The sequence below is a fragment of the Fringilla coelebs genome (assembly GCF_963513975.1).
Source record: "Fringilla coelebs genome assembly, chromosome: 7".
NCBI lineage: Eukaryota > Metazoa > Chordata > Aves > Passeriformes > Fringillidae > Fringilla > Fringilla coelebs.
Genome location: NC_140035.1, coordinates 22803935 through 22828085, shown reverse-complemented (window position 1 = coordinate 22828085; position 24151 = coordinate 22803935). Strand labels below are relative to the sequence as shown.

At 35.2% G+C, this 24151-nt stretch overlaps 1 protein-coding gene across 1 annotated transcript in view; it reads left to right on the top strand.

Moving 5' to 3' along the window:
- TTN (titin) overlaps positions 1 to 24151 on the top strand; it is a 238891-nt gene that overhangs the window by 88871 nt on the left and 125869 nt on the right. Inside the window, exons 106-138 of the mRNA XM_084209604.1 lie at positions 320 to 376; positions 506 to 580; positions 844 to 1095; positions 1724 to 1816; positions 2350 to 2427; positions 3100 to 3168; positions 3794 to 3880; positions 4114 to 4176; positions 4414 to 4479; positions 4827 to 4907; positions 5600 to 5677; positions 6306 to 6383; positions 6869 to 6952; positions 7258 to 7356; positions 8483 to 8560; positions 9398 to 9472; positions 9632 to 9706; positions 9957 to 10040; positions 10352 to 10414; positions 10713 to 10790; positions 11020 to 11097; positions 11834 to 11917; positions 12296 to 12376; positions 14434 to 14517; positions 14716 to 15048; positions 16755 to 16832; positions 17051 to 17125; positions 18822 to 18905; positions 20136 to 20219; positions 21150 to 21233; positions 21457 to 21789; positions 22422 to 22496; positions 23426 to 23509. Coding sequence (XP_084065730.1) covers positions 320 to 376; positions 506 to 580; positions 844 to 1095; positions 1724 to 1816; positions 2350 to 2427; positions 3100 to 3168; positions 3794 to 3880; positions 4114 to 4176; positions 4414 to 4479; positions 4827 to 4907; positions 5600 to 5677; positions 6306 to 6383; positions 6869 to 6952; positions 7258 to 7356; positions 8483 to 8560; positions 9398 to 9472; positions 9632 to 9706; positions 9957 to 10040; positions 10352 to 10414; positions 10713 to 10790; positions 11020 to 11097; positions 11834 to 11917; positions 12296 to 12376; positions 14434 to 14517; positions 14716 to 15048; positions 16755 to 16832; positions 17051 to 17125; positions 18822 to 18905; positions 20136 to 20219; positions 21150 to 21233; positions 21457 to 21789; positions 22422 to 22496; positions 23426 to 23509 — 3270 coding nt within the window. The remainder of the gene's footprint in view (positions 1 to 319; positions 377 to 505; positions 581 to 843; positions 1096 to 1723; positions 1817 to 2349; positions 2428 to 3099; positions 3169 to 3793; positions 3881 to 4113; positions 4177 to 4413; positions 4480 to 4826; positions 4908 to 5599; positions 5678 to 6305; positions 6384 to 6868; positions 6953 to 7257; positions 7357 to 8482; positions 8561 to 9397; positions 9473 to 9631; positions 9707 to 9956; positions 10041 to 10351; positions 10415 to 10712; positions 10791 to 11019; positions 11098 to 11833; positions 11918 to 12295; positions 12377 to 14433; positions 14518 to 14715; positions 15049 to 16754; positions 16833 to 17050; positions 17126 to 18821; positions 18906 to 20135; positions 20220 to 21149; positions 21234 to 21456; positions 21790 to 22421; positions 22497 to 23425; positions 23510 to 24151) is intronic.

Sequence of the window (24151 nt, the reverse complement as noted above, 5' to 3'; positions counted from 1 at the left end):
TTGGTAAATGCTTCCAGTGGCAGCAGGAAGGGAAAGATTTGATATTTAGATTAATTATAATCAGCAAAGATAGGAGAGTGATGGCAGCAATAAAAATAAAGCTGAGGCTATTCAGGGTTCAAAAAAAGTACACTGGGGATTCCCACTCAAATTATATTTATTCAGCTGCTGTAAACTCTCAGAATAAGCACCATGTTTGCTTTTATTCTGCAGCTGTAATAAAATAATATAATCCATTTTACCAAACCAGGATTTTTTTTCATTTACAAGGAAATATCAAACTTGAATTTTGTTCTAAATATTTCATTTTTCCTACAAGCTGCCCCTATTCCCATTCTTCTGCCTCTTGTTCCACCTCCAGAGGAGAAAAAGCCAGGTAAAAGTCCTTACAGTATTTGAATACTATGTTCCTGTTTTGTTATGGCAGTTGATTTTTGGATTTTTTTTTGTTTGGCTTTTTAGGGGTTCTCAAGGTTTTTAATTGAAATTTATTATTTTTAAGCAGAGAAAAAGGTTCCATTAAAGAAAGTCCCCCAAAAGGTGGTTAAAAAACCTCCTGAAGAAGTCCTGCCACCTAAAGGTAAGTTTTTTCATTTGTTTGTAAACTTTTTAAAAACAGTAAAATTATCTTGTGTTTTGTTTTGAAATAACTTCAGTCTATCACAATTGTTTGATTTCTGGCTTTATGTTAAAAACACATTTTAATCCAAGGTGATTGTGACTAAAAAATAGTCCCTTCTTTAAACCATCCATGAGGGTGAAATACTTTCACTAAAAGTGAACATAAAATATGCCTTGCGAATTCCACACTATGATACCAAAAATCAATTTATTTATTTTAAGTTCCTGAGGTGCCACCAGAGAAGCCCAAAGAGGTCAAAATAACATCCATGGCAAGGAGAGAAGAGATACATGAAGAAAAGAAAATACATGAAGCACCCAAAGAAATTTATGAAGAATGGGAAGAAGATTATGGTGAAGACCATGACTATTATGTCAAGGAAGAGGGCTATGATGAAGGGGAAGAGGAATGGGAAGAAGCTTACGAGAAAAAAGAAGTGACTTACGAAGAAAAAAGAATAATTCATGAAGAAGGTATTTGAATTATCGTGTCATTTTCTTTCTTTTGTTTTCTCAAATTTATTATTAAGGCCCCAACATTTTGAACCAGGCAACATTTTGTCTTGTTTTGTTTTTGCTAAAATATCTGGAACCATAATATGCTGACAAATTTTAAGTGGCACTTGATGATAGCACGAGATATCACGAGGTATGGATGGAGATAGGAATGGATGCATTAAAAATTCATTGCCAGTTAACTTTGCAGGTCTTTAAAATCTAACATGAGTTAGTAGTTAGTAGTAAGGATATGTGTAATTTTTAGGTTTTTGGCTATTTCTTCTACCATTTTCCTGTGCTCCTGATTTACTTAAATGTTTCACACATTTATTGATTGATGTTAATGACTGTATTTTGCAATTTCTTGCATGTTCTAACTGTCTTGGGGATTAGTAACATGTAGGCCTCTAGGTACAAAATTTGGCTCTGATGAGAAAAATGAACCTTGGAAATAAGCAAAACACTACTTCAACAATTGGATCTCCAAAACTTTCTGTGTGTTTTTAAAATTCACAAAGTATAATGGCATAACTAATACCTTTCTGTCTACAGAACCTTTAGACAACATATTTTTTATCATTAAGTGATGTTATTTTTTTTTAAGTGACCGAAGTTCCCAAGAAACCCGTGCCTGAGCGAAAACCACCAGCCATTATAGCTGAAAAGAAGGAAAAGAAGGAAGTAACTGTTCAAAAAGGTATGACTTTCCCACAAAACTAACAGGAACAGATTAAGATATGCAGTTTAAGATCTCTCATGCATCTCTTCAAGCTGAATTGTGCTGGTTATTCACATTTCCTTGAGAAAATGAAAATTCCCTTTATGTTGGACAGCGAGATGCACAAGGGCCATGGCAACTCTCTTCTCCCCCCTCATATTTCTGAGCTCTCTGCTCAAAGGTGGTTGAATCAAAACAAGAATTGATGGTAAAATCAAACTGAGCTTCAGTTATCCTTCCTTCTCCCTGTATATTAGCCGTGGGCATGGGTGTAACTTTTAAGAAATTAGATGCTGCCTCTCTGGGAAGCGTTTTCCATTTCCACTGCATTTCTCTCAGGGCAGAGCATGCCCCACTGCCATCACCATTCACCACCATTAAACAGTGCACTGAGCAGAGCACAGGTTTATAGCATCCTGAACAAAAATAACCCAGCCAGTTCTATCTGGTTTGTATCCACAAAACAATTGGCAAGATTACCTGAACCATAAATCTGTCTGAATTACTTGCAGTGGTCAAGAAACCTGTTGATGAAAAAGTGGAGGTAACCACTCAGAGGGTTGCAGAAGAAAAAGTCAAAAGGGCTGAGGGTAAATACTGTTTAGTTATCTCAATGTTATCTTTCCATGAAAGTTGTGCCTTTTGTTACTTAGCTGATCTGCATATGCTTTGTCTTTACTTAACATGGTCTGATCCATTTTTCAGTCTTTGAAACATCTAATAAAAGCTTCTGCTGAATTCTTTAAAAAGAAGATTGAAAGCTTTTTAGGGGAAAATACTAATGCTTATATTAACTACCAATGCTCTAAGAAAGAAAGTGTGTGTGAAATTGCACTGGGTGAAATAGTGTGTTTCATTCTAAGCTGAAGATATGAAATCCCTGTCTTGCTCAGCTTTCCATTTTGACAAGATGCTTTGGTTAATTCTTTAGTTATAAAATAAATACACACCTTTATTCTCTTAGTACCTACTTCCTTTTGTGTAGCATTTCCCATTCTGCAGCAGGATTCTGTCAGCTGCAATTCAATAAGCATCAAGAAATGACCTGTGTGCTAAATGCCCTGAGTGCCTTTAGAACAATGAAAAGAAACAAGCACATTCCTTATGTTGCTTTATGTGATTCTAAGAAGCCTGACTTAGCTGATGAGTTGGATTGTTTGCTGTGTTTGTTGTATTTGCAACATCATTGATAGATTACTGTAGACTTATTTTGATCTCTTTGCCAAATGTTTGCCTGAGTAACAAAATTCTAACACCAACAGTTACCAAGAAAGTTCTGCCACCAAAACCTACACCAGTGGTCGTTGAGGAAAAAGTTATGAAAAAGGAAGGTACAGATCAGCATCTTTGAATTGCAGTTTACACTTTTTTCAGCACCCAATGTGTTTCTGTGCTTCTTTGGAATATGTGGGCCTGTGTGTATGTATCTGGATCCATAGTAGTCATGCTGTGACTGCTCTCAGTGTTTAATTAGTATCTCTACCATGCTTTTGTTTTTTATAAAGTCTGTTTTTAACATATTTGTGGATAGCCTTTTGGTTCTTGTTTAAAGAGCCTATGGTCACACTGCAGTGTGACTTAGCTTTTTCTTCATCCATTCTGCTTGCTGGCCTATCCTTACATAATAAGTATAATTGTGTCCTCATGCCCAAGAATATCTTTGAAGAACGACCTTTAGAAATCTTCTGATGTACTATTTCCAAAAGCCTGTGCATGCATTTTCTTTCAACTGTTTGGGTTAAAGGTGTCTGTGTTTTTAGTCTTTAACAAATACTAAATATTGTACTTGTGTGCTTGTTCTTTGTTCAGTATTTTACAATATGAATACTGACTGTCTAAATATGTCTAAGACTTTAATGTGCAATACCAATAAATACCTGATAAAAACTCACATGCTGACTACCACTAATGTGGATCTAGAATATTAAATACTAAAACGAAATCCTATCTTTAAAGTACCAACAGTAGAAACGTGGACTGTTTCAGAAGAAAAGATGTCAGTTTCTGTCCACAGAGAAGAAGAGTATTCATATGATGTTACAGGTATGTACAAAACCAAAAGTCTGTGTACCAAAATCAAAACAAACTATCAATCCTACTGTACTTTCTTTTGATCTATTTTTATGTATGCCAAATTACATATTTAGACATTTGTCTTTCAGTATGCCTTGCTTTTTTTGTCCGTTGTGTTATGTAGCTTTAGTATTATTTAGCTTAATAGATGGAAATGTTTCAACTATTTTATCTTACTATTGTTTAAATACTTTTCTTTGAAGAGCCAACAGAGCATGAGAAAACAGTTGAAGAAAGATTCTTTGAAGCTGTTTACCCAATTGAAGGTAGTTTGATTATTCCTGGGAGTCTAATAAATATTTGTCTGCTTGTTTTAATTTGACTCAAAATTCAGCACATGCTGTTTATTTTCTGGATTAAATTTTTTACATATTAACATATATATGTTTCAGTGATGATCGTGTTGTGTACACACATAATATCTTCCTAAAGTTTTTCAGATTTACTCGGGACATTGATATTTCCTATCTCAACATTTAATATCTTTAAAATTCCTATTGTAGCACGTAGAGAGGTTGAGGAGGAGGAAGAAGTTGTTTCTACGGAACTGGAGATCTCTCACGTTGAAGGTGAATGTCTTTGCATCAACATCTGCTCAGTTTCCTGAACTTTCACATTGTCTGTCTGTAACACTGTTTACCAAAGGATAGCATATCAGAACTGAGATCTTTCAATTTCTCTATGGCTCTGCTGTCAAAGCTTCAAGCCTTATTGCATTTTTATCTTATTCTTCTTCATGACTGCTTTAAATAAGTCCTTTAATAGCTTTTTGTGAGATGGGTTTGTTGTATCTGTTTGATAAAACAGATTAGTTTTTGACATTTATTGTTTGCTGATACACCATGTTAAGAGTAGCCGACTGTGGTTTACCAGTTATTTTAGCTGTGTCCTAAATGATCACCACTATCTTTTAAAGTGCCTGAGATGCCAAAGAGGCGTGTTCCAGAAGAAAGAAAGCCTGTTCCTGTGCCTAAAACAGAAGCTCCATCAGCTAAAGGTATTTCTACTGCTCTAGTAAAAAAGAAAGAAGCAAAGCCCAAACAAATTTTCTTTCTTTGTATTATTTTTCATGTTTTCTTGCATATATTTAGGAATTTACTCTCTATGTGTCTTTTTTTTGCACTATCTATTATTTTTCATGTTTTCTTGCATATATTTAGGAATTTACTCTCTATGTGTCTTTTTTTTGCACTATTATTTTTCATGTTTTCTTGTATATATTTCGGAATTTAGTCTCTACGTGTCTCTGTTTTTGCACTATCTCCACATGCATTATTTGATTTTGCATTGTCTCCGTTGCACAATCTCAGTTTTTCTATTGTTCTATAACTTACAGCTTGAATTTTTCTCAGCTTAGGCCCTTCTCTTTCTTAACTATCTTGTGCTTATTATTTCTGTTTAAGTTGTGTGGCTTTTTCAGGCAAGTGTAGAGTGTTTTTTACTTCAAGAGAGTAGAATGAAAGGTGCTAGTCAGTGATTTTAACACAGGACTTTTATACTGTATCATAATGTCTTTCCTGTACTGTCCCCATTCGTGCACAAAAGGCTGTACATTTTATTGTGTCGGTTGCAGTGCTCATCTCCTTGTCCAAGCACTGTCTTCATTGTATAAAACAATCTTGGATTATTCAGATCTGGATTAGTGTTCCAAAAACTAAAGATCTCTTACTTTAACAATGTTTTCCAAAGTGCCTGAAGCCCCTAAGAAACCTGTTCCAGAAAAGAAAGTTGCTGTTGCTAAAAAGGAGGTGGCTCCCCCAGCAAAAGGTACAGCATCTTTTGAATGTGGGCTTTAACCAGTTCTGTGCTATTTTCCTAACTTCTCTTATGTTCTCAATACATATCGTAAATGTGATCTTTGTGTGTTATGTGTGGATGTCTGTTCTCATCTAAGGTGTTCAAAAGCCTTAGAAAGATTACCTAGATGAATTTTAGTACCTTTAGAGTTTTTGAAGGGCCTAGAAAAACTGTGCCTGAAGAAAAAGGACATGTTCCTTTTCCCAAAGAACATCTGCATGCCAAAGTTGAGTTTTATTTTCCTGTTAGTCTGTATGTAAGCATGTTTGTGTTCGAATTTATATTTTACGTATAATTCCCTGTACTTCCATGAGATTTTTTTAAAACCTGGCAGTATATTTGAGCATCTAATTCTTCAGTTAAGAAATCAGTCTTAAAGTATTTGACAGTCTTCCAGCAACTGTTTTGATTTTGTTTTTTATCAAACATATGTTGCTGTTGTCATAGATCTTTCTACGTTAAGTGTGTGAATGTGTTATGTGGTGTGTCTTGTTATTCTTACAAATATAGGATATCTATCTATTAATGACCTCTATAATACTCCAATAAATCTTTGACATTTAGAATTCAGTTATCTTATACTTTATGGTTTTTTAAGTGCCAGAGGTTCCTAAGAAAGCTCCCCCAGAGAAAAAGGTTGCTGTTCCAAAAAGAGAGGAAGCTCCAACACCTAAAGGTACACTTTAAAAAATAATGTTCTTTTCTTATTATCTTAAGCATCTTGTTTATGTCAAATTTTGGGTTTGATTGCAAAGTTATTCTGGTTATACTGGTACTTCATCTACCTTAATGTGTATCTTTTGTGTCAGTTTTGTGTATAGGTGTGCTGTAGATTTATTCTTTAAAAACTTGCTAATTTAAGATGATTATATTATAATTAATATCTTTGAAGTGCCAGAAATACCTAAAAAAACAGCTCCAGAAGAAAAAATGCCATATGTTCCTAAAGTAGAAACTCCCCCTGCAAAATGTACAATACAGCTCCCTTTAATATACATTATTGTAATCTTTAGAACATTGCATTTATCTCATTTTGGTCAACTGTCATGTTTGGTAAGCAAAACATATCCATGTGTAATCGTTCTCAAAAACACATTCCTCTTGCGTGATGCATGTGTCAGTTTTTACTTCAAATGTTCTAAAACAAATACTTTTTTTAAGTGCCTGCAGTTCCTAAGAAACCTGTCCCTAAAGAAAAAGTATCTCCTGCTGTTCCTAAAAAAATTGAGGCTCCTCCAGCAAAAGGTATGCTTTCCAGTAGAATACAAGAATATGCTGTTTCTCAACTCCTGTCTATGAGTTCTATGCTGTTATTAGTCGTTGATTTGTGCTTCTCCTGTGAGTTCTGCTGTTCTGATTTACACAGTGAATCATTACAGTATGTTGTATCTTGTGTGCAGTACTTATATTGTATTCTTTCTAAATATTGGATCTCTGTTATGTGTTATGTGCTGAGTACCCTTCTTTGGAAACCTAGATTTAGCATTTCAAAACTGTGTTTCCACAATGGAATTGGAAAAGCATACATTTAATATCATTATCTTTCAAAGTGCCTGAAGTGCAGAAGAAAGCCACTTTTGAGGAAAGAGTACTTATTACAGAAGAAAGAATATCTGTTGCCATTCCAGAGGAAATCCCATCACCTGAAGGTACACTATAAGCAGACAATAGTGAGAAACTTGCGCTATGTCTGCAAGTCTGTTGTTCTAAGATCAAAATAACACCAAACATTTTTTGGTAGTTATCTTGTATAAGTTTTGTGTTGAATTGCAGGCAGTTAAAAGTCTCCTAAAGTGCCATTTACAATTTCAGTCTTGAATGTCAGGATCCCACCACATCGACATAGAAACTCTACTACTGTATACAATAATCTTCAGATGAGGGCCTCATAAATATGCAGTAGCAAATATGGATGTATTGTTTATTTTAGACTCTACAAATTAGGAGTGTAACCATCCATTTGTCATACTGCCAAGCCCTCTGTAGCCCTCAAGAGAAAATACTGCTTCCCTTCTCCCCAGCTTTCAGTTCACATTCTCATGTTCAGGGAAGATTGAGATCAGTTGTTTTAAGTTAGTATAATTCCACATAATATCTGCTTCAAGATAACTGAAATCAGCATTTTATCTGTTTTAATGCCCCATTAATAACTACCCAGTCAAGAAAATTTGCACTTTCTTTTAAAAACCATAAATGAATTTTTAGAAGAAAATTTGGAACATATCTATCTAAAATATGAACTTGCAAATCCATATGGATACATGCAGTGTTAATTTCTGTCTTCTGCAAATTAGTCATTTCTCCAAAACTAGTTGAGGTTTTCCCTGATACAGTCACCTTTGTAGATGAGTACATGCCAGGATTTCCTTTCAGTTCTTGACCTATCCATCTCATTTTTTCCTTTCCTCACTTTCATACAGATGGATCAAGGAGAAACCTCTAATTCCTTGACTCTTGTTCCCCCACTTCAGCTGTTGTGATGGGGAAATTTGGGGAGCTGAGGCATTCTAATAAACTGACAGTTGACAAGTGAATGATATTACATATAACAACACACAATAGGGAACCTGGGACATGGACAAGCCACATAATTTAGAACAAATCATGCATATGCACAGGGTGCACAGCACTTTCTGGATTGTATGCATATCTGTCATTGCCATATGCATATCTGTCAGGCCAAGAATTGGACTTCATCTTCTCTATCCATCAATCCTTCCCTTTCTCCATTTATCCATCCTCCAAAAATACTAAAACTAATAATTTTCCTTAAAGAACCAACAGTTGAAGAATGGTCTGAAGAAGAAAGAGAGGAAGTATCTATTTCCATCCACAGAGAAGAAATTTCTGAAGGTATGAAAACAATTCAGGAACACTAGGCAAAAGCAAAAAAGTAATCCAAATAGACAGTTTGGATTAATATCTGCTTTATTCATAAGGAAAAAATTACTACTGTGTAAATATGTTTTGTAACTTATAAATTTTAATTTCAATTTCTACAATTTCTATTGCTTGCTTTTGAAAAGTGGAGTAGCTAATCCTGTTTCAACACAGTGAAAATAATAAGTTACTTCTTTGATAGTGAGACCTATCAGGACTTCTTTCTGTTTACAAAAATCCTCTGTTGGAAGTTCCTCTTCCACCAGTTTGCTTGCATAAAGTAAACGTTCTTCCAAGTACCATGATGCACTTGGGTTCCTCAGATAATTTCACTGTAAAATAACAATATTGTTTCCACCTGTAAGTTTATTGGTGGTCACATAATACTGTGAAGGACAGTAACAATGACTGACTCAATTTCTATGACTAGTGACACCACAGATTTTTTCCAGGGACATCTTTAGTCAAGGAATTTTCTCAGTATTTGGGAAAGAAGGTTTCTCAAAATGGGCAGATTTCGACATTAGTGAGTTAGTGGACAGAGGACTGGAGCATTTTCAAATTCCATGCAAACACAAGATTAGAGCTCAGTCTCTCAGTTCCATTTAAGCTGCTTGGAGTGTTTCCATTGGCCTCAGTGGAAGCAGGATGGCTTGAATGTAGATTTTGTCATCCCAGAAGAGTCTGTTAATAAAGCACACTGTTTATTTTTGTCTTACAAATATTTTGCTGCTTACCAGGGCCATAAATTCAGTAACATATGTGAAATACTTAAACTTAAGTATTTTTATATTTTACTCTTTTTAAAAGTGACTGAGGAAGAGTCTTACTACATAGAGGAGACAGTAACTGTTCCAAAAAGAGAGGAAGCCCCACCCAAAAAAGGTATAAGTTCATTTCACTACAACATATGAGTTGTTTCATCATTCTTAACATTATGTTGTTACACTACATGTTTAGGTCCGTTTTTGGCATTTTTGTATGTGTTTGTGCAATGGTGATACTACTCCTCTGTGTAAAACTATGTATTGTAATCTTTTAAAGTGCCTGAGAAGCCCAGGAGACTTCTCCCTGAGCCAAAAGTCCCAGCTGCTCCTAAGGAAGCTCCAGGAGTTAAAGGTATAAACCAGTTCCTCAGCTGGTTGATGTGTCTTCAAAGGGATTATGTTTGTTTTACTGTCTTGCTCGTACATGTTGCCATAGGTGGTGTCTTCTCACAGTGATGAATGTTGTCTCAAATTCCCCCTTGTACTTTGAAAATTCTTGTTTGTGTTCACTCAGTAAAACACATTGTGTAGTAGGAAATTGCAAATATTACACTTTAATATTCTTTCTCATCTTCCTTCTCATCTTGCTCATTTTTCTAAAGTTCCTGAAGTTCATAAGAAAGCAGTTCCTAAAGAGAAAGTACCCGTTCCTGTGTCTAAAAAAATGGTGGCTCCACCAGCAAAAGGTATATCAGTGTTTTGTTTCTGTTGCAAAAAAAAAAGAAGCTTTTAGCTGTATTCTGTCTTTAACCTATATGCCTTTGTTGGGGATTGTATTGTTGATACAACATGTGTCTCTGGTATCAAATTTCTTCAACATTAGACATGTTTTTATGTCTGTTTGTCTACAATGACACCTGTGACTTGTGCTGTCTTGATGAGATTTATATGTTATTTTATATGTTATTTTATGTTATTTATATGTTATTTCATCTTCTATCTTGTACCTGTTGATGAAATCAAACAAATTTTCTAAACTTACACAATCTTTTTTAAGAACCTGAAGAAGCATTGGTGCCCACTTTTGAGGCAGAATTTGAAGAACCTCCAACAACCAAAGGTAAACAGACTATTACCATGGAGATTTTTTAGTTAGGTCTTGCAATATTTGTGTATAGGCATTTTAATTAAATACAGTTTTGTTTGTTAGTATCTGTAGTCTTTGTAGGGATCTCCCCTTTCTTTTGGCTCTCCTCATTTGGGTGCTATGGATGTAAAAGATGCTCTTCAGCAGTGCCTTGTTTTTGTTGCTGTTGAAGTTCACTTAGCACTTTTTTTAAACAGTCAGAATAAGTAAAAGAAACATATATTTGCATTTCAAATATTGTAATTAAATATCCTTGCACATTATTTTTAAGTGACTGAAATGCACAGGAAAATTATCACAGAAGAAAAAGTTGCAGTCGCTAAAAAAGAAGTGGCTCCACCAAAGAAAGGTATATAAAATTTCAGTGTTATACTAGAGAGGTCTTGTCTCAGAACAGTGGTTTGTATTTATGTCTCGTTATCTAACACAGACTCTAATGTTCAATGTTTGCTGTCTTTTGTTCTTTTTTTACTTGAAGAAATGTCAAGTCTCCTATTTGTGTTTTGTCATGTGCTTATATTTGTATACTGTGAAAAATTTAACATCTATTACAATAAACTTTTTTTTAAAACTGCTAGCAGTGCCCAAGAAGCCTGTGCCAGAAGACAAAGTACCTGTTCCAATTTCACAGAAAGTGGCAGCTCCACCAGCTAAAGGTATACAAGTCCTTTTGGAAGTAGAGATGGCTTTTAAATACCACACATCCATGTGCATCATAGTCACAGTCTGCCCAGTTAATAAAATCTGTCTCTCCTAATTTGGTTATAAATGAAAAGGACCTTCATCTTTTCCCCTTCAATATACTGCTGATTGTGACAGAGAATAGTCATGCACCTTCATTCTTTGCATTTTTTAACTACTATTCATTTCATTGATCACTCTGGATGTTTAAATGCTTGCAAAGCTGAGTGACAACATTTACTCAGTGAAAAAAAATTGAACACAAAATTTAAAAAAAAAAATCAATGTTCATAATATTGTCAATATTCAGTGAAGTGTTTCAAACTTACAAATATGTTCTCTGTTTCTGTGCTTTTCTTGTGTTTGATTTTGTTATGTACCCTGAGTGTGTGGTGTTCTGTGGTTTAATTGAGTTTCTGAAGAGTTTAGAGACAAAGTCTTTACCTCTTACTTTCACCTTCATTCCATCTTACTTCATGATCCGTGAATATTCTGCTCAATTTTTTTGTCTATATATCTATTACTCTAATATTAGATATGTTTTACTATATATGATTTGTATGTCTCGTGTGATTGTTGTGCTTATTATATTTTCTTTTAAACAGTGTGCTATTTGCTCCCAATTGTTTGTCTCTAATTCTTTCATACGAGTTTCAGAATGTGTGTGATGTCTTTTAGAAGCTAGTTTTCTTACAGTTACTATCTTTAAAGTGACAGAAGCACAGAGGAAAACTGCCAGGGAAGAAAGAGTGTCCATTGCTGTTCAAAAGAGAAAAGTGTCTCCACCACCAGAAGGTAGTCCTGGCCATGGGTTAATCTTTGAACAGATTGTGCTCCTGTAAGACTACCAGAGCTTCAGGCCTATTGGTCTGGCATGTCTCCTGAGGTTCAAATTTAGAATTATAGAATCATTTAAGCTGGACAAGACATTAAGGTCATTGAGTCCAACCATTAACCTTACACTACCAAGTACATCACTATGATCCACTGTAGTCCCAGAGGAACTTTTACAAAGCCTTTGAGAAATACTAGAGACATTTTTCCCAATTACTCTGGGTGTGGGTGGTGTCAGGAAAAAATAGTTATTTTTCTAAGAAACTCCAAATGGGATATTTATTATTGTACATGATATTACACCAGAAAAAAAATTAATGTTAGACTCTGTCTTTGAAGTACCAACAGAAGAAGAACATTGGGCTATGTCAGAGGAAGTATCCGTTTCTCTCCACACAGAAAAGGAGATTTCATACACAGGTATGAAGACTAAAAAGATTCTGTATCCAAAGTTACATCTTGTCAGCTAGTAAAAAAACCAGAGAGAATAAAACAAAATTTCATGTCCTTTGCTACTGCCAGTTTATCACAAAAGTGAAGCTGATAGAATAACACAGGACAGTATTTCATTCTTGCAATAAAATACTGTCTCTCGTTTAATTCTTTTCCTTGGCTTGCTGCTGTTCACATTGTGGAAGCCAAATAATTTCATTAGGTCCTCCTTTTTAAATCTTGCCACCTGTCTGACCTTTGAGGGGAAACAAGAGACAGTCTTTGCTCTCATTTAAATTAACGTGCTTTATCATTCTGAAAAGACAGAAGACACCCCTTTCCTATTCTGTAAAAGCAACTCCTCACCTAAGTCTGAAGGTTAAAGAAGAAATCATTAGCTCTACTGTTGCCTGCATGGCTGAGACACTTCACACAGTCCAATGTAATGGATCTGCCTGCTCAATAGTCCATAGCCTTTCAGGAAAATTTATTGCTCTTTACTTTTGTAGACTATTGATTGATTTGTGAAAAATGACCCACAAGATGCCTCACACTCACTACTTTTAGATCTGACACTGTTGATAAATGGCATTATCATATTCATATCATGAAAGTTTAATACAAACAAATCAGCATGAATTAATACAAACAAATCAGCATCTCTTTAGTCTCCAAAGTTGGGGGGACAAGCATACTATGAGTACTAAGAGTATAATGAAGGATGACCTTTAGTTCTCTGTAAGGCAGGTGTAATATGCCATCTGGTCTGGAAAGAAAAGGGTCCAAGCAGAAAGAAATTAAAGGCAACAGTTCTCCAATAGGGTACAAAACTTTGGTGTTTTAGCTGGAAAAAAGTATCCAAAGGAGTCTGAGCTTTCCGAAAAGGGCACTCATGCATAATGCAATCTTTGTTTTCAAATCCACCAAAGTACCAGTTCCAAGAAGTTTCGGTTTAAGATTTCAAGTGTAGATGTACCTGGTATTTATAATTAAATATCAAGGATGACTCTGCCAGAAAATACTGAGAGCTAAAGAGTCTTCACATTGCCCCAAAAATAACACCAAGCATCAAGACTTGTGGCAGCCACTCATCTACGCTCACTGTAGCTTGCCATGAATAAATCTTCTAGAAATTCTCAAATCTGTCAGCAACAGGATGGATTCCATATCTGAAGGTCAGAAAACATCTCAAATCTGTTAAGAAAATGCCACAGTTATCCTCCGACTTGGCAAGTCTGCCAGATCTTAAAATGCCAAGGTGGTTTTCTGTGCAGTTTCCAATTATATTGGTCAAAAATTTTCCAAGACACCTGCCTCAGAAGACAAGACCCACACACTTCTGTAAAAGAGAATATGCTGCTTAAACATAGCATTCTTTCCTGAATAAGTCTTAAAAACTGAACATATCCACATCTTAGTCTTTTGGAGATGCCCCTGCTTTTACAAGGAACAGCTGCTTGCCATGTCAGAACAAACAAGTTACTTCATAAAGTAATTGACAGAAGAGGAAAACCACCTTCCTCACTGAGCACGTCATTCTTTTGCTTTTAATGAGACCAGAGCCCTTATCTATGGTTAGTCACTCTCAAAGTTTCTCTCCACGTGTTCCTTCACCTTCATCTAGAGTTTCCTACACAAATCCTTTGTTGTCAGTGAATGAGGACTTCTTGATCTCTTCCTGAGGCAGTGCAAAGTGTCACTGCTCTGGAGAGAAGCTGCTACAGAGAACAATGAGGTTTATTGATTTTGCAATTGAATGGCTTTGGATTTTGAGTTCTGCCCATCAGCAAACTTAACTTCACTGTTGGCAGCCGTGGATGAAGCAGGGATCATATCAGCAGTACCTTGAAAAGTTTGTTGTTTCTTAATTGAAAAGAAGCCTAATGACTTCCCTAGCTACATGTCCAGTGGCAATAAGCACGCTTGTCTTTTACATGTCAGCCGTGTGTTTGTAAGATATCTTTTTCTGTTTCTTGCCAGTACTTTTGCTTTTAAACATTTTACATATAAAAATTCTTAAATGTAATTGTACTGTATCTTTTAAGTGCCTGATGTACCAGAGAGGGCTATCATTGAAGAAAGAGTACCAATTTATCCTCCTAAAAAAATGGCAAGACCACCAGCCAAAGGTATACTGGATAGAGTATTCAAATATGGTGTCAATGTTTTTTGTGTCTTGTATGTTCCATGTGCAGTGAGTAATGATTTGTCTTCTATGGAATGTTCTTCCTTTGGTTAATTCTTAGTTGACAATGCCTTGTGATCCTTAGTATTAGTAAGAACTCTGTGCTAAATTTTAAGGTTCTTTTACTTGGTATCTTTTAAAGTGCCCGAAGTACGCAAGACAGTTGTCCGCAAAGAAAAAGCGTACGTTGAAGTTCCTCAGTATGAGGAGGAGGAAGAGGTTCCCAGGTACGAGGAGGAAGATGCCACCAGATATCAGAGGCAGGTAATCCAATACAAGGAGGAAGTTCGCCACTACGAAGAAGTTAGTCACTATGAGGAGGAAGCTCCTCAGTATGAAGAGGAAGAAGCTCCTCGGTATGAAGAGGAAGAAGTCATCCATTACGAAGAAGAAGCTGCTTACTATGGAGAGGAAGTTGCTGAATATGAGGAGGAAGAGCCACAGTATGAAGAGAAGGCTCCCCCACCAGCTAGAGGTATACTTTAACTTTAGGGTTTGTGTGAGGAAAAGTAGTACCTTTTCATTCTATGAAAGCCCCAAACTTTTGCTTTAAAATGTTGCAGTGTGCTTAACAGTGTGCATTTTTAACATGTTTATTGATTATTGTATAGCACAGAAAACATGTGATGGCTGTATATCTACTCTCTACTACTAACTCCATAAATTAAAATTTGCCATGTCATACATGTTTATTCTTCTTTCATATGAACTCTGTATAACCCACTATGAAAAGCTGAATTTCATCCTCATCTGGGGTCCAATTTTTCTATCAGACTGTGCTTGAAATTCTTTAAAACTCTTACATAAAGTCTGCAATCATAGACAAAAAATATATTTATCTAGAAAACAGCTAGGGTATTTGAAAATAAGTGATTTGGGAACACAAGTCACACTGATTTTTTTCAGAAATTTTAGAAAGCCCTATGGTTGAAGTTTATTTCCACCTTGAAAAGAACAATATGAAAAAGAAAAATGTCCATATTTAAATAATCTTACTTTCAGGTGATTTCCTTAGGACTAATTTTTTTGGTATGGGTATAAATTTTCTACATTGTTAGTACAGGATGAACATACTATTATTCACTTCTTAGGAGAACTAGGTCATGCCAAGATCTTGGTAATAAAGCCTTTCTGCATCATAATGTAAAGATACAGATCATGTATATCCAATTTTCCAAAATTACATAATCATCTAAGAGTATCATTTCCAGTCCAGATCCAAATCATCCATAGTGTCTTTTTCCATCAAAGAAGTTCAGAATTTCATCTTACTAATTAATAAATGTCAAAATTATATCTAACATTGTTTGCAGTAGAAATTTTGTCATAAACTTGAGAAAAGATGAGGCTGTACACTGCAAAAGCCAGGTTAACCCTGAGCAGGGAGATAGGTGTTGGCTGAAATTTCCATTTAATCTCTCATAGTAGCCAAGTTTAATTCATATGTGCTCCAAACCTTCTTCATTATGCTCAGAGCCAGTGAAATTATTCTCCTGTCATTGTAAAATTTATATGGATATTTCTGGGGTTTGGAGTACAAACAAAAGTTTAGATATGTTTTAGTTGAAACCTTTGCCTCACAGCAGTTATGGGAAAAGTCTGTGGATTTCAGAAGAGTAAAGGGATTTTTTAAAAAGCATTTCATTTACCCAACAAATTGTGGTATAAACTGCTGGGTACTTAAAATGGACAGTTCTGTGCTCGAAGTCAGTTGATAAACTAGTTGTGCTTGGGGTTTTGCATTTAGAAAGCTCTTGGAAATTTTTCAGGAAGAAAACGCAGTCAGCAATTTATATTTAATATATATAAAAGAATATGATCAGATGCAACCTATTTCATGCCTGACAAGCATTGGAAACATGTTTTTAACAGCTGACTCAAAAATGAACTGAATCTCTCTGACTTAATCTTCTTAAACTTCTTCTTTCAAAAAGCCCTTGAAGTTGAAAACATTTTTATTGATGGTCTCCATGGCTAAGCAGGGAGAATGGACATAATAGCAGCTAATATGATGAGTTTGTTATTTTATTTTGTCTTAGTGATAAAATCTCTTTAAATCATAGCTGTTTTTTGATTATGTGATGTTTGTTTGCATGAGTATATATTTGTGATGTTTGTTTGCACTTTATGTTCCTGTTATTGTGGAAGTAAATACCTAAAACATTAATGGTATCTTTCAAGTGCCTGAGGTTCCCAAGAAGCCTGTTCCAGAGGAAAAAATAACTATTCTGAAGAAAAAAGAACCTCCTCCAGCAAAAGGTATATATAATCTCTTTACCTTAGAAGGCATCCTCTGAATTTGTAATTCACATTATTTTTCAGATGCCTTAATTGCCCTAATAATTGTTTATTACTTTTTTCTGTTCTTTTTGAAGAGGGGTCTTCATATGAAATATTTGTGTTGCTGTCTTTTTTGTTTCATTTATGTTTTGAGTAGCTTATGGTTTATTTTTTTAACCAAAATCATGTTTTTGAAGTGCCCGAGGTGCCAAAGAAACCTGTACCTGAAAAGAAAGTCCCAGTGCCGAAGAAGGAAGCTCCCCCAGCTAAAGGTACCTGCACTTGTCATTATGTGTGATCAGAAAGATCTTCTAGCACTCCTTTATCTTCTCACTTGTGTTAAAAACTAGGATAGGAAAAGAATTGTTACTCTTAAGAACTGTCCTTCTTTTTTGTTTGTGTTTAATTGTTTTAGTGTGACTGGTTGGTATGTCATGTTGTTTTGATTTTCATGCCAAACTCAATATTTAATAATATCTTACTAAGTTCCAGAAGTGCCAAAGAAACCTGTGCCAGAAGAAAAGGTTCCTGTTCCTGTACCAAAAAAGAAGGAAGTTCCACCAGCCAAAGGTATATGACTTGATATAGCTCTTGACTAAATGTTTTATTAAAAAAAAAATCATTTGAAAGTCAGTCTTTTTTCATACGTGATGTAGAGTGAAGAGTTTTCTATTCTTGATAGTTCTTCTTTGTCACCCAACTTTATTGTTCCATATCAAAGTTCTTTACCTTATGGCTCAAAAATTAAATTCTTAAGCTACAATAATATTTTTTCAAGTGCCTGAAGTACCAAAGAAACTTGTGCCAGAAGAGAAAGTACATGTCCCAGTGCCTAAAAAAGTGGAAGAACCTCCACCAGCCAAAGGTATGCCATTTTCTGGTTCAACTTTGTGATTCTATTTTTGTTTCTTCATATCTATAAGAAGATTTTTACTGGCAGTAACAATCCCATTCTTCAGCCTAATGTGTTTGAACTGCTCCCTGAGTTTTGACACTGTTCTGTCTGTGTCTGTCAGTCATCGGGTCTATCCTTCCTCTTTGCTTTGAAAATGTCTTTGTATCGTCTCTGTCTTTTGGATCTCTTCTATCTAAATCTTTTAAAGGACTTGCTGCTTCAAAAACAGATGGTCCAAAAGAGAAAAAATTTACCTAAACAGCCAGACTTCCCCGTTAGCCTTATCATACCAGTTTGTAGTCCTGTAGTCCCTGTATATTTGTAAGTTTACATCTGTGCATAAATCTGTGGATAAAATCAATGTTAAATGTTCATCACAGGACTAGATTTTACCCTATTTGTGTAGTTACCTTAATATCAGATATACAGTTATCTTTTTACTAGGTTTTATATTACATTGAAAATTAATTTCCTAAATAAAAATGTCTTTAAAGTGCCTGAAGTGCCCAAGAAGGTTCCAGAAAAGGCAGTACCTGTCCCTGTACATAAAAAGCCAGAACCTCCAGCAGCCAAAGGTATTGCTTCCTATAGCTGATCATGTGGATAATGCTTTTGTGTATTTGTTGGGGATAATGGTTTTGCTTATTTGTTGTTAGAATTTAACTGCAGTGTCGTAGCAGTGTGTGACAAATGTACTTGCTTTAGCTTCTGTGTTAGATGTGTCTAAGTTTTCTACAATTAAAAACTATCTTTAAAGTGCCAGAAGTACCAAGACGTCCCAGTGAAGAAGTACCTATTTTTGTTCCTGAAGAAGAAGAAGAAGAGGTTCCAGAGATGCCAGCAAGAGGTACAACATTGATTCTTGAAGATTACGAGAGCTTTGGTCAATTCACTAATAGATCTTCACCTCCAGTGATTGTTTTAAGCTTGGTATAAACCTCAATTAACCTTTTGAGAGGAGTTTTCTTCTTCTTCTTCTTCTTTCTGGTCTTTGTGACTTTCTTCTGTAGTTTTAGTATTTTTGATGCTCTAAAAGCAATTACCAATTTCTTATCCAAACATTATCTTTGAAGTGCCAGAGGCGCGCAAGAGAGCTGTCCCAGAAGAAAAAGTACCTGTTCCAGTTCCTAAAGTAAAGAAAATTCCACCAGCTAAAGGTATATCAGATAGTGATGTATGCAGATAACTCCTCTCCCTCTTATTTTCATATTTCAGTGGAACCTAATTTTAACATTCAATTTATACCCATGTGAGTTCAGGTCCTGCTGTTTGCCTGCAGTGAGCAGTGCTAGGGCTCAGACAGGGCTTGTCTGTTCTGTTATTGACTGCAGCCAGCTGAGAATCAGGCCTTGAATGATCTGCTTTTTTCCACTTTCAGTGATTACTGTGAATGAAATAATTCCTTGTGATATTATCATCCAGAAATAATTTCTAAAGTAATTTAAATTTTCTTCAAGCAAAATAGCTGAAATTAAATTTTATGGCCCTCTACCTAGAAATTCTTTAATTTAGGGAGATCACTTTTACATGTATCTTGAGAATAAGCTAGATTCTCAAGGGATTTAGCTAAAATTATACAAAAATAACATCAATTTATAACTGATCATACTAATAACCAGATCTTATACCCTAAATGTGAAATTCAAAGTGGAGGTAGACTATTGCAAAGGCCACTGTTGGATGCCAAGTAGATTCTACCTCAGCAGCTGAGTAATTTAGAAAAAAGAAAAAAAAAAAGAAAAGAAAAGCAGACACTGAAAAGTTTTTATGTAAAAGAACCTTAATGCTAATAATCTTTTTTAACTGTGGTTTGTAGCATATCTTGTTAATATTTTCTGTTTGCCATGACACTGTGGAATTAAAAATTGGGCAAAAGTGCTAGTCCTCATATAAGACTTGCAACCCAATTACACATTGCTCTTTTCAGAGAGCAAAAAACACCCAGTAGTTTCCCCTATTTTTTATTTCTATTTCTATTGTTACTTTAGAGTTGGTGTCTTTGTGTTTTATGTTATGGATTTTTCTTTGCGATGTCATGAAAGTAAAGTTCTTAAAACAATATCTTCAAAGTGCCTGAAGTTGCAAAGAAAGTTGTGTCTGAAGAAAAGGTTCCCATTTTTGTTCCTGAGGAAGAAGAAGAGGAATTTATTCCAGAGGAAATTGTACCAGAAAAAGGTACATGATCTTTTCTTGCAAGTCACTCATGGCATCTTTTGTGTCCATTAAAATTCATCTCTATTTCTTGTTCTAAGTTTTATGTTACTCTTATATATGTTTTGGGGGGAGTTTGTGGTCTTGTTCTATGTTTTTTATCTTGTTTCCATGTTCACATTTTTACTGTTCCAAAAGCAATTTTAATATGTGTTTGCAAAATAATATCTTTAAAGAACCCGAGATTCCTAAGAAACCTGTCCCAAAGGAAAAACCACCTGTACCTCCACCTGAGAAACTGGAGCTTCCTCCAGCAAAAGGTGCATAAGTTAACAATGTGTTGTTATTCAATGTCTCTGTTTAGTTTGTTTGTTATTTATGTTAGCTTTGTGTCTCTGCTGCATTTCTGTATTGATATCTCACAGTGCCTGTCAAATTCCTAGGACAAAACAAACTCTAAAACTATTTGAGTTGCTCAAGAAGTCTGTCCATGTGTGTAAAGGGTCTTTTGCTTAAATTTCTGTTTCATCTTTTAAAAATATATTCTGCAAATCAGTTCTTATTATGTCTCCTTGTACATGTTTTCTGTTCTCTTTCTCATACTACTGCTGGATGACATTCTTAAAATAAAATGTCTTTAAAGTGCCTGAGATGCCTAAGAAACCCATTCCTGAAGTGAAAGAACCTCTTCCTAAAAAGGTGCCAGCTCCATCAGCCAAAGGTACTGCAGACTGTAAATGCTGTCATGGTTAACTGGTAATATTCTTGATCCAAGCTGAGTTTAGCAAGGGATGCTTAAGTATTTCTTTCCTGTGTTGTATTTGTCACTATAGTATTTGTTTGTACGTTTCTGCTCTGTTGTTCATAAACTTCTGTCTTTCTGTCCATTTAAAAATTGTGCAAAAGTACACTGAAGTTAGGTTTTATCTTTAAAGTACCCAAGATGCCTAAGAAGGTTGCTCCTGAAGAGAAGGTGCTGGTTGCTCCCGCTGAAAAAGTGGAGGTTCCAGCTGCAAAAGGTATATGTCCTCCTTGTAACTAATATTTATGCTAGGAATACCCTTGACCTCCTTCTTTCCAACTTTTGTCTCTGTTGTACAAGTTCTTTGTTTGAATTTATGTTTAAACCCTTCATTTTCAATGTTTGTGTTGTTGAACCATAAAGCTCTGTTTCTTGTGCTTTTCTACTTACGTTGCTCTAAGATGATTTGTTGTTTTTAAATTCCTAAACAAAATCTGTATCTTTTAAGTGGTTGAGGTGCGTAAAAGAGCTGTGGCAGAAGAGAAAGTGCAAGCTGTTGTGCCCAAACCCAAAGAACCGACACCAACCAAAGGTACAGGTATATTTCCTCTTATTTCTCCCAAAGATTTTTTTTCCTCTTCATTCTAAAATCTTTTATAATCTATATATTTTTTCAGAAGCATAGTTTTATAATTTAACGTAACTTAAGCTTGAGGTTGTCATGCGTATTCTCTGTTCTTTGTCAATTATCTTGACTAACTGTAAAAATAAAATTTAATAATTGTCAGGTAGTAACAATAATACTGTTTCTAAAGTGCCTGAAGTATCCAAGAAGCTTGTACGGAAAGAAAAAGTCCCTGCTCCTGCACCTGCAGTGGAGAAGTACGAGTATGCCTATGAAGAATATGAGAAGTATGAGACATATGAAACCATTGAAGAGTTTGAGAAGATTCAGGAAGCTGAAGAAATTGAGGCATACGAGGAACCTGAAGAACCTGAGGGGTATAAGGAAATTCTGGAACAGGAATATGAAGTGGAGGCTGAGGAGAAGGATGTCTATGAACAGTATGAGTTTAAGGAGAAGGAAGAGATCTATGAGAAATATGAGGAGGTGTATGAGGAGGCTTATGAGACCAAACCAGCTATAGGTAAATCAAGTAATGACTTCTTTGTTCTTATACTGTGATGAATTTTCAGTTGCTGCTTAAGCCTCCTATGGGTGTTTATTTATATTTTGCCTTGTTTGTAGTCCTGTGTGTGTCTGTTGCTGGTAATGACAAATCCATTCAAAGTTCATCTCTATCCTAGTGCTTCCTAAGGAATTCCCTTCCCTGTAAAATGGGAGGGTTCCCTATCTGACTGCCCAAGAGTGAACTAGTAGATATATATAACACAAGCAGAGAAAATGTTAACATTCTGATGTAATTCAGCTTCAACCTGAATTACTTTTTTATACATTAATATTTAATTCTTTTGTCCAGTTCAGCTCCTTTGAGTTTTAGAGATATTAGGACTCATGTAGAACCTTCTTTCCCGTAATTTAAATTCATTATGATCATAGGATCCCTCACACCAAACAGAAAATGCATCTACATTTTTCTAAATAGATGTACATTGATATTTCTTACTTCATTACTCAAGAATTCTGAGATGACTGCTCCCTTTTTTCTGCATGAATTATGAGATGGCTCCTCTACAAATGAGTGATTGCTCTGCTTGCTGTCTTTATGTGTGCTTCTTCATAAATAACTTATAATCCATAATGACATATTTTTTAAAGTGCCTGAGTTGCCCAAAAGACCTCTGCCAGAAGAAAAAGTACCTGCTCTTAAAAAAGAAGCTCCACCAGCTAAAGGTACATCATCCATCAGATAAATTTGAAAACACAGCCTTCTGCATGAGTGTCTGAGTCCCCAAATCCAGTACTTTACCCATTCTGATTTGACTGCTAGACTCTTAGCTTTCTTTTACAGTACTGCTAAAGACAGACTACCAAAATAATTATTTCTTTAACAAAACAAAAATCAAACTAGTTATTTCCTGGAGACAAAGGTAATGAAGTTAGTACCCTAATTTAATTTTTGCCATCACAACATAAGTGATATTTTAAAGCTAATGGTTAAAACTCCAGTTCCCTGCAGAATCTTAAAAACCTAGAACTTTTTTTAACCTAATGATGTGCTGGAGTATGTATTATCTTAATAGGTATTCTGTGTATCAGGCTTTATGAAACATAAGTGACATGAATAGCAATTGTCAGTGAGTGCTAGAGAAGTTACTGCACTAGTCCAGAGTTCTGTAAATTTCTGTTCATAGCATTAAATTTGCCAGGAATTCATTTTATGCTAACTTTTATAGTTATTTCTCATATGAATTGTCAGAAAGAAGTCAGTGGGAAAAGGTGGATCAGTTTACTTGTTTGTTTTTACAAATAAGCTTGGAGTTATTTGATAGAAATTGCAACCTTACCATATTCCCAGCTGCCATTAATTAGAGCAGATAGTACATGAAACCTAATTGTTAAGGCTTATCCCTATGCAAAATTTATCCAACAACAGGAGTGTTTTTCTTTCACTGAATACTGAAACTCTGGCTGCATTAATCCAAGCAAAATAGTCCAGATAGGTGGCCTCTTTTCTATAACGTGTATTTATGTATTTGAGAAATATTTTTGTTTTGCTGAGTTTTCTGACTCTTTGCATTGTTTGCTTTTTGTTTAACTTCTATTCTTACATAATACTCATTTTGCACACATTCTTAAAAAAACTACTAATGTCTTTAAAGTGCCAGCAGTGCCAAAGAAACCTGTTCCAAAAGAGAAAGTACCACCTGCTGTTCCTAAAAAGGAAGTGCCTCCGCCAGCTAAAGGTACACTTCCTCTTCATTGTCTTTGTGAAACATCAACTCTAATTTCAGTCTTTTGTCCTCATTATTTGTTAAAAAACATGTGCATGTTTTATGTCCCCACGGTGGGTCTCTTTTCATTTGTTTGTCATTGAGTCTTTTTTGTCTGTTGGTTTCAGGCCATTTATTGAAAACGTGTTGGAGTAACTTAAAAAATGTGTGTTTTGTCATTAACTTGCACGTGGGAAAAGTTCAGAAAGAAATAATATCTTTATTTCTTCTGGAAAGGAATCTTTCAAGAATGTATTTTTTAATATGTTAGTCTTCTGTCCAATCTTCAAAATTAACATCAATGTTCTTTCAGGAAGGATTTAATTCTTTGATATTTCAAGAATCTTCCATGTTAGACTTGCTCTTCTTCTTTGTAGCTTCTTTCAAGTTGCTTTGAAAGCCCTAAAAGTAAATTATATCTTAAAGGGCCAGATGCTTTCAAAAAACCTGTCCCTGAAGTAAAGAAACCTACACGTACACCTGAAATAGAAGTTCCACCAATGAAAGGTAAAGGAGCCTTTGATATGAGATTTTTTGGAAAGGAAATATTTGTGCCATTTTTTCCCAGCTAACACCACTAGAACTTGTCCTGTTCTTTACACCACTGCAGCGTCT